Source organism: Hyperoodon ampullatus (assembly GCF_949752795.1).
Source record: "Hyperoodon ampullatus genome assembly, chromosome: 14".
Taxonomy (NCBI): Eukaryota; Metazoa; Chordata; class Mammalia; order Artiodactyla; family Ziphiidae; genus Hyperoodon; species Hyperoodon ampullatus.
Genome location: NC_136927.1, coordinates 16,777,928 through 16,787,829, shown reverse-complemented (window position 1 = coordinate 16,787,829; position 9,902 = coordinate 16,777,928). Strand labels below are relative to the sequence as shown.

The window sequence follows — 9,902 nt, the reverse complement described above, 5'->3', positions numbered from 1 at the left end:
TGGCCTCGGGGCTTCTCCCCGACCTTTCACTCTGGGCCTCTTTTTTCACTCTTCACCGCTTACCTGGCCTTCATTTCCTCCGAAAAGGATGAGCCAGGGTGTAAAGGGGATGAGACACGGTTCTCTTTTTAAGCAACTGTAATGTCACAATATAATTCAAGGAGAGACTGAGCTGAGGCTCTTTGGTTTGGGGTTTATTGTCTCTGTCTCCTCTTACTGAATGGACTTAGGAGTCAGCTGAAAACGGGGCATACTCATTCAGTCCATGTTAAAGCTGTGGAAGGTACGTGATGTGTATGTTGGTCTTTCATTTTAATCTACGTGTTGTCTGTCACAGATATACTTGGGTTGTGCAGTAGGTATAACTCTGTATAAATCGATTTTTTTGTGAATGAATCATATTTGAAAGATTTACTAGCATTTACGTCATTTTAAGTCACTAAGAGGACTCGCCGCTAAAATGTGGCATTTTTGTTCATGGGCTTTTCCCATAAATCAGGAAACCCTGGCCTCAGGTTTTTCAGTATGAAACAGAGGATGTTAGGACTGTGTGTGTTTGTGTGTCTCTTTGTATCTGTGGGGGCCCTCGCATTTCTGTGTTTGTGGTGCGTGTCTCTGTGCGAGTGTTTACGTTGTGGTGGGGTCAGCCATGGTTCTTCATATTAAGATATAATTTCCAAATGGATTTTGTTAGTGACTAGACAGCTCAAGGATCAGCTTTATTGGACCCCAGTAATGATTGTTTATCACAAGTGTCTGGGCCATTAGCATCACTGGAGAGCCCTTGATCCTCCGTAAGCCCTGTTCTTACCAAGTACACAATCTGAAAAGCAGGTGGACTGGGAATCAACCACCATCTGCTGCCCCAGCCTCACCCCAGTCATGGTGAGGTTTATGCAGCCAAGCAATGAGCAAGCCAGTTGGTCTGTCCAATCAGTTAAATAAACTGGAAAAGGTTTGCTGGCCAAGTGGTGATAAATGCTCCTATGATCATTACAGAACGGTGTTTACACATCACACCAATTGGACACGTTTAATCCCGCACCAGGTGTCACCCATGCAACCAAAAAGATGCAGGGAGGGGCTTCGCTGGTGGCGCAGTGGTTGAGAATCTGCCTGCCAATGCAGGGGACACGGGTTCGAGCCCTGGTCTGGGAAGACCCCACATGCCGCAGAGCAACTAGGCCCGTGAGCCACAACTACTGAGCCTGCGCGTCTGGAGCTTGTGCTCCACAACAAGAGAGGCCGCGATAGTGACAGGCCTGTGCACCGCGATGAAGAGTGGCCCCCGCTCACCGCAACTGGAGAAAGCCCTTGCACAGAAACGAAGACCCAACACAGCCAAAAATTAATTAATTATTTAATTAATTAATTATTTTTTTAAAAAAGATGCAGGGAATCGGACGGTGGAGGTGGCGGCATGGAGCACGGGCTCAGGATCAGAGGGCAGCGTCTGGAAGCACAGACATGGGCCTGGGTGCCCCCCGGGTCTCCCCCAACCTAGGTGCCCTGGGGCCAGTGTCACCTCCAGTGGGTAAGGAGGCAAGCCGTCAAGGTATCTCTGAAAAGGGACACAGATACATTTGAATGTAGTTTCTGCTGTGTATTTTGAGCTGTTATGAAACATATTAAAACATGTTGACAGCAATGTATATCGGAGTTTATTAGGCTAGGTGCATAACAAAGCACAGAGGATGACAACCCACTTCTGAGGCTGACCGGAGGGGCCACTTGGCTTCTCAGAGGCCTGAGGGCAACGCAGCGTGCAGCCCACCCTCCCCCGGCCCGGGGTGAAATAACCCCACATAGAAAGCCCATGATTCCAGCATCAGGGGAACAAACTTCAAATACACACATCCAAAAAGACTTACATTCTCATTTAGCGCTCATGGAGGGACTGCTGACCTTTACATCTAATATCTAATATCATTGCATCTAATATCGCCGAGCCAGACCTCGCCTATGATCTATTTCAAGCTTAAGCCAAATATGCAAAAAGAGCTTCAGGCCAGGGGAACAGTGGGCAAAATCTGCTGAAAGGAAACACTTGCCCCCTTGCAGATAAGAGGAACAATGCGAGAAAGGAACTCCAAAATTTCTTCCTAAAACGGATGGGCATTATCTCCGTGAACAGACCAAACACACTGCATTTTTTTTTAAAAAGCACTTCGGTGAGTATTAGTCCCTGGAATCTGGAGTGGGGTAAGGCACTTGATTATCGAACACGTGGAGAATTTTATCATCTTCTATTTTTTGGCTGACAAGCTCCACAAACCACACAGATTTAAGCAGTGGGTTTTACGGCCAGAGAGGGACAGATGTTTTCAGGGATTTTATATCTCAGATTCCCATGCTAAACCTATTGTTTCAGGGATGGAAATATGTAGGGGACATTACACCATTTTGCAGCTGCTAGAAAGCAATGCTTTCCTGTTTTCCTGGTTTAGACAATGGAGAAGCTAAGAAGAAAAATAATAGGAAAAGGCTTTCCTAGATTTGCTTTAAAAAAGACTGTGTCATTTTGAATTTAGTGCTTTTTTGGGGGGTCAAATCTCATCTCTGCTCTCTTAGTTTTCACAGAAATATATATGCGAAAGAGATTTGGAATACAAGTAGCTAATGAGGCTACTGGTGGCGCAGTGGTTGAGAGTCTGCCTGCCAATGCAGGGGACACGGGTTTGTGCCCCGGTCCGGGAAGACCCCACATGCTGCGGAGCGGCTGGGCCCGTGAGCCATGGCTGCTGAGCCTGCGCGTCCGGAGCCTGTGCTCCGCAACGGGTGAGGCCGCAACAGTGAGAGGCCCGCATACCGCAAAAAAAAAAAAAAAAAGTAGCTAATGATCAAATCCACATCCTTCAGAGGTTTTCAGGGGTGAAATCCAGGCACCTCACAATGTGCTCAAATGAGGGCTCATGACCAGGACATAAAAGATGCAGCTGCACACATGTGTGCAAGAGAGAGACTCATTCCCAATTCAGCTCCTCCTGCACGCTGTACACAAGCACACACACATACATGTTTAATTTTTTATTCCACTTTTTTGCCTGATCATGGGGAAGATGTGAGGACGAGCCTTTAAGAGAGGCTGCTTGTCTCTCGTTGACAGGCACTTAGGCCTGAGATGGCCTTGCCAGGCCTGGTGGTGACCGCAACCTGTATCCCTCCCGGCCTCAGGCCAGAACTGGCAAATTCACCCACTTAATGCCGCTGGGAACATGGCTCAGGCACCAAAAGGGACACCAGCACAGCTGCTTCTTCCTCAAGGCCACACTGTGGAGCAGCTGTGGCTCATCGCACAAAGGACACTCACCAGGTCCTCCATGCCCGAGGTGATTTGGAAGAATCGCCCCGCCCTTGGCTGTCTATCCTCGGCTTCCCCAGGAGACTGTCCTCCTGCATCAGCCCCTCCAAATGGCCAACAAGAGAAAAGAGCAGTGATCGCAGTGATCGCAGTGATCGTCCCTGAAATTCAGGAACGGGTGTGTTTAGGGAGACATCCTCCCTTTAAATTATCTCCTCAGGAGGTGGTGAGTTTGTCCCGAGTATAAAATTAGTGAACCATGAGGGGCTTCCCTGGTGGCGCAGTGGTTGGGAGTCTGCCTGCCGATGCAGGGGACACGGGTTCGTGCCCCGGTCCGGGAGGATCCCACATGCCGCGGGGCGGCTGGGCCCGTGAGCCATGGCCGCTGAGCCTGCGCATCCGGAGCCTGTGCTCCGCAACGGGAGAGGCCACAACAGTGAGAGGCCCGCGTGCCGCGAAAAAAAAAAAAAATTAGTGAACCACGAGAAATTCTTTGGAGGAAAGTCCAAAGTGTCCTTGAACCTGTTGCCAAGGGGAGCCTCTCCTTGACCCAACACTCAGCTTGCCCTGCCTCTGAGCAGGTCAGGGAATCAGGGACAGAACAGGGCCTGGTCTGCCCCGTCCAGCCCACGGTCATGGCTGGAGGAATCTCTGTGTGGCAGAGCCCACCTCTCCCCATGTCCATCTGTCCGTTTCCCTGGATGTCACGGCCGAGCCACCTGGGCCTCTGGATACATGGATACTTTGTCAATTGGCCCCGAGCTCCCAAAACAAGGATTCAAATACCCTGGCAGAAAATGACAGCAGTGTTCAATGAGAGGAGAAACCCTCGGTTTGAGGCTTTTCATCAGAGTCACTGCCCGAGGAGGTCCAGTTTGCGGATTGCGGCCACTGCTGGGCTGTGGCTGTGAGGGCAGGTAGACCCCACTTGCCTGCAGAGAGGCTGACTCTGACGGAGGGCATTTGGAGAAATTGTGATTTATCCATCCATTTCTCCCCACCCCCCCCCCCCGGGGGGATGTCGCAGTGTGTGGGAGGCAGGACAGGGCTGCATATTCACCTCCCCGCCACCCGCCCCCCCACCGCCGCAACCAGAGAAGCATTCAAACACGGAGACCAAATGGGGCTGGGCTGTAGAAGAAACCTAATGAACACTGAAACCAAGGGCACATCGGTGACCTCAGCCAATTCAAAGCCAGGGGACCACGGGGGTAAGGGGCAGCCTGGATTAGCAATGTCTCCCTCACCCCAGTGACAAGGGTGAGGACCATAAAGGCCTAGAGGAAAGCACCTCCTGTAAGTGCAGATACCAGCCACGAAGTGCACACACTGCCACGAGCAGCCCGGCGGTCAGCGCCGCCCGGCACACCACCCCGGGGCCGAGGGACACAGCCTTCGCCCCCTGGAATGCTAAACCCCAGTGTTCCGAGTGGGAGCTGCAGAATATTAGGTGGCTTTAAACAGCAGACACTTCGGGGCTTCCCTGGTGGCGCAGCGGTTGAGAGTCCGCCTGCCGATGCAGGGGACACAGGTTCGTGCCCCGGTATGGGAAGAACCCACATGCCACAGAGCAGCTGGGCCCGTGAGCCGTGGCCGCTGAACCTGCGCGTCTGGAGCCTGTGCTCCGCAACGGGAGAGGCCACAACAGTGAGAGGCCCGCGTACCACAAAACAAAACAAAAAGCAGGCACTTCGAACCCCCTCCTGGGTCCTATCAGGCCTCTATCCTTCCTTCCTTCCCCCAACCTCCTCCAGTTTTCCATTTTCTTTTCTTCAAAAACGGAGCTATAGCACCTACATTTCAAAACTGGCAAAAGGGCATCTCCTTGGCTCTGAAGGCCGTGCACGCAGAGTGCTGACCTCTGGGGCAGAGTGTGGATCCTGGCAAGTTCCCTCTCTCTGTCCTGCGCCAGAGCGGCAGAGGCCCCGTGCCCTCTGGGTGCCCGGGCCTCCCGTGCTGCTCAGGCAGCTTCTGAGGGCTCCGGCCTGCAGTGAACTCGGGCTGCTTTCCAGGCACCCAGGCAGAACTGGCAGGGACAGAGAGCCACCGACAACGGTCTTAGTTGTGGGAAATCTTCGCAAGTGAGCACTTAAACACGAGGCTATACATTAAAACGGCTGTGAGCAGTGTCTGCGGTTGCACAATATCGTGGTTATTCTCTCGTTCTTGCTCCCTCCCCTCTCGACCCCTTTTTTAAGGAAAAGAGCCAGGGGATTCCTGTGCCGTAGGCAGCTCTGCGCCAGCACCCGCGGGACTAGTCCTGACTTGGTGGTGCTACGGCCGCAAGCCAGGATCAGCTCTCAGGGGGCATCAGCCACCGTGAACTGTGCTAAAGGCTTATGACAACACGTGTAAACCTCAGCCCAGCAGCTCGCTCACATCATCCAGAAACCATCAGGGCATCCAAGCCCAGACAGTTGCAGAGGGGGCAGGACAGCAGCGGGGACATGGGGCCGCCTGGCCCAGAGACCAGTGGTCCTTGACCTTTGTCCTCACGAGCGTCTGTCTCATCAATCAAGCCTGTGGTAACATCAGTACATTTATTTAGACGGGTTGATTCAAGTAGTTTTGAAACAAACTCTGCCCTCTCACTCTAGCTTCCAGAAACACTTTTAACTCACTTTGTACAATTTTCCCCACATTGTTCAGATTTCATCTGCAAATAAACTGAAGACTTACTGGAACCTGAAGAACTAGAAGATGCGATTTCTAAACGTTCTGCCTCCGTGCCACCGAAGCAGATGGAAACCCAGGAATGGAAAGGAATGTCTCCAGCCTCAACATGTTCCCTCGGACAGAAACAGAGCTTCTTGCGTAATCAAACAGTTGATCGACTCAGCCTCTGTCACACCAGGAGGCACAAATCATTTCAGTCCTAATTTTTCCTGGTTCACAACTTCTTCTTCGATGGTTACATGGGCAGAGAAGCAGTTCAAAGGGAGCCCATTAGCACCTGACTCGTCACGCCCAATCCAGAATCAGGGTGAAATGAACTCAGTCACATTTGAATTTGAACAGGGAGAGGGAGGGAGAATTGTTAACATGCATCAACTTCCTGAAAGGACACCGGACCCACCACTTACACAACACACGCGTGTGATACCTGCACAGTTCAAGTTGCCAGGCGTTTAAAGAGAAGGTTGACAACTATTTGCTAAGATTCCAGTCCAGTCTTCCAGGAGGATGGGGGTCCTGCTTCCAACAGGCACCTGCCTCTGAGGACGGTGGTCACTGTCAGTGTCTTGAGGCCTCCTCAGCTTCAACAGTCTGTCCCCGGCGTCGGACTGTGGGGAACAAACGGGGACACATTGGAAGCTGCTGCCCCAGCTGTGCCGCCTGGGCCCCGGGCATGGGGACAGACCCACGGGCACCGAGCCACGGGCAGGGCGGCACCCCCCGTGAGCACACGCAGGCCTCGGGTGACCCCAGCCTGGGCCATGCCTGCTCCTCGCCCTCTGCCTGCTGCACGCCATGGCCACTGCCTCCGCCCCAGGCGGTGCCTGCCGCATCGCCCCTCCCCCCCCTTGGCAACCCAGCCTCCGTCACCTGTAGGGGTTCTCCGTTGCCCTGCTCTCGGCTCGCTCAGGGACCCAGTCGTAGCTGTCCGCTGCACTCTGCGGCTTCTTCTCCTTCTCCTCCCTCTTGGCTCTGCGCTTGCGATAGACCAGGAGCCCCAGAGCCAGAGCCAGCAGGAACAGGATGGCCACCACAGTGCCCAGGATGTAGAACAGGAGCAGCTTCTGCCCGTCCGTGCCATCGTCGCTTTGCTTGGCGGTGAAATCCTCACCTGCGGAAGCCTCACGGCCAGTGGTGGCCGTGGGGTGATGGGTGCTGGCCTCCATCCAGACACCAGGGGACCCACTGGGGGCCAGCATGTCAGGTGGGGCAAGGGAGATGGGGACGCTGTCTGGGAGGGAGGGTCTCCTGGCGGCGGGCGCCACCGTGGAGGTGCCCTCAGAGTTGTCCCCGGTGGGACTGGACGTTGCGGCAAAAGACATGAGCCTCCCCTCTCCATCTCCTGTGTCCTCCCCTTGGGGAGGCCCAGATGGTGGTCCTAGGGATGTGAGGCCCCCAGTGCAGGAGACCCCATCGGGGGAGAGGTCCCAGCCTGGCAGGCAGCCACAGCGGAAGGACCCCTCCGTGTTGAAGCACAGGCTGTCACAGAGGCTGCGCTGCGGGCCCGCACACTCGTCCACGTCCACGCACCGGGTGCCGTCCTCCCCGGCCAGGACGTAGCCCTCCTCGCAGGAGCAGTAGAAAGACCCATCTGTGTTGGTGCAGCCCTGGGCACAGGGCGAGTGGCTGGGGGCACACTCGTCCACATCCACACAGGCCCCCTCTCCGGGGCCACCAGGCTCATAACCCACCCAGCACTCGCAGCGGAAGCCCCCGAGGGTGTTGACACACTCCTGGGCACAGGGAGCGTCCTGGCACTCGTCCATGTCCACGCAGTCCTGCTGAGTCGAGTCTAGCCGGTAGCCTGGGGGGCAGTGGCACGTGAAGTCCTTCCCGAGGGGCCCAGGGACGCACGTGGAGCCCCCTCCACACGGGCTGGAGCTGCAAGGGTTCCGAGGGGTGCAGGTGACCAGGTCGTCCAGCAGCCGGAACCCCGGCCGGCAGCCGCAGCGGAAGGAACCTTCCCCACCCTCGAAGCAGTCCTGCTGGCAGCCTCCGTTGTTGAAGTCGCAGCTGAACTTGGGGCTGACACAGAGGGGCCCCGAGCTGTCCCAGTCAAACACGTCGGGGGCCTTCTCCTTGCACAGGAAGTAATGCTGCCAGCTCTCGTCCCCGTCCCCACAGGCCACGTTGGCCATGGAAGCGAAGGGCACGGCCTGCAGGGAGGAGCTGGTGGCCTGGAAGGGGGTGGTGTAATTCACCTGGCCCGGGCCCCCCAGGGTCAGCGGCCGGCACATGCCTTTGAAGCTGAACTTGCACACAAAGCCCTCGATGCTGCTCCCAGAAAACCTGGAGCTGCCACACGGACCCTCGGTCCACTTGGAAAGGCGGCTGGCCAGGGCCGGCACGGACAGGTCCAGCATCAGGGACACGCAGCGCTTGGAGGTGCAAGAGTTCTTGGCTTCCTTGTGCCAGTTGGTATACGACGTGTCCTCCCCGCCGCCCACCCAGCTGAAGCCCTTCAGGGGCAGGTTGCTGTCCAGGCACTTGCCCTTGTCTCGCTGGAGCCCAATCCAGAACCTGCCCATGCGCTCTGCCAGGGCCGCCCCCGGTGGCAGGAGCTGGGCCAGGGCGCCCTGGACGTGCAGGGCCTCCTCCTCGCTCTTCACCGTGGCCAGGTTGCCCCCTTTCTTGCTGCAGTGGAGCTGGGCATCGTCCGCACTCAGCTTGACCCTGTGGGCCGTGTAGCAGGCAGCCCCCGCGCAGACCACGGCCTCCTGGGCAGCGGCGGCCCCCGCCCAGGGCTGGACCAGCAGCAGCAGCAGCAGCAGCAGGCCGGTGGAGCCGGCCATCATGGCCTCCGTGTTCCCCTGGGCGGGAGGCTGGCGGCCCGGCGGTGACAGCGGCAGTCCCGGCTGAGCTCCGAGTCCGAGGGGAGCCGAGGGCTCAGACGTGGACACTCCGTCGCAGGAAAGGACACAAAGGCTGAGGGCTTTCCGCGGCCCCCTGACCCAAGGCGCATCCTGTCGCTGCACTTCTTATTCCTCACCGGATACGGGGGCTTCCTGTGCTGAATAGCTTCTGACTCCTGTTGCCTTCATCACGGTTTTGTTGTTCATAAAAGGAGCCAGGCAACGTCGTCGCTGGGTCCCGAATAAGGAAGCACGGTGGCATGCGGGGGGAGACGTTCTTTTGCAGCTTGGAGATACCGGCTGCTTTCTTTGGGGGCCCGCCCTCCTTCCCATCCGCGTGAGGGCACGCCGTGGAGTGAGTAGATTTGGGGGGCCAGGAACTTGAGAAACTCACTTGGTATCCCATAATAAAATTCCACTTTGGTTTTCAAACAACCAGAAGAGGAAAAAGCTAATCCGCAGACTTGAGACGCGAGGCCACGGATGGTTATAATTTTCAGCCTTTTTTAGAAGCAAACTGGACTTTCCTTTTCCCTCTCTCATGTTCCCTTTGGCTTTGAAAGTCTTTTTTCTCTTATTCCCCCCATCGTGAACTTTAAATAGATAGGCAATTTTAAAATAGGAACTGGGCCGTGGGAATGTCTGAGTTTCTAACACAATGCCAAGCTCCTCGAGAACATTCAACCAAATTGGGTGAAATTTGGCAGTTTTCAGGGTTTCATAGTGCAAATATTGTGTTGTGATGTAGCAGCGTCACAGAAAGCACCAGAAAGGAAAAATGAAAATGTCTCTGGCCTCACAGCCTTGGGCTTGCACGCCTGTTTTTCCTCAGCTCGGGGGTTACAGGCAGGGCAGGAGATCTGGGCCCAAAGTCAGTCCAGGCCGTGGCTGACCTCCTTCCGCACGGCGACTCATCAAAGGCCCTTGAATCTAAAAGTTCTTTTCCTGTGATGACAGACGTGTTTTGCTTATCGGGGCTATCACTGGTTGGGGTCCCTGAGAAGTAGACCCCAGACAGGGATTTGGGACAAGCAGTTTATTTAGGAGGGGAAGTGATACAGGGACAAGGAAGG

At 55.4% G+C, this 9,902-nt stretch overlaps 1 protein-coding gene across 1 annotated transcript; it reads right to left on the bottom strand.

The window, feature by feature from the left end:
- Nucleotides 1-6,560: 6,560 nt before the first annotated feature.
- CD93 (CD93 molecule) lies at nt 6,561-9,064 on the bottom strand (the record flags this gene model as incomplete). Its single annotated transcript, XM_079719353.1, has 2 exons — nt 6,848-9,064; nt 6,561-6,585 (listed from the first exon to the last, which is right to left on the bottom strand). The coding sequence occupies exons 1-2, from the start codon at nt 8,770-8,772 to the stop codon at nt 6,561-6,563; spliced, it is 1,950 nt and encodes a 649-aa protein (XP_079575479.1). The 5' UTR covers nt 8,773-9,064.
- Nucleotides 9,065-9,902: the final 838 nt, after the last annotated feature.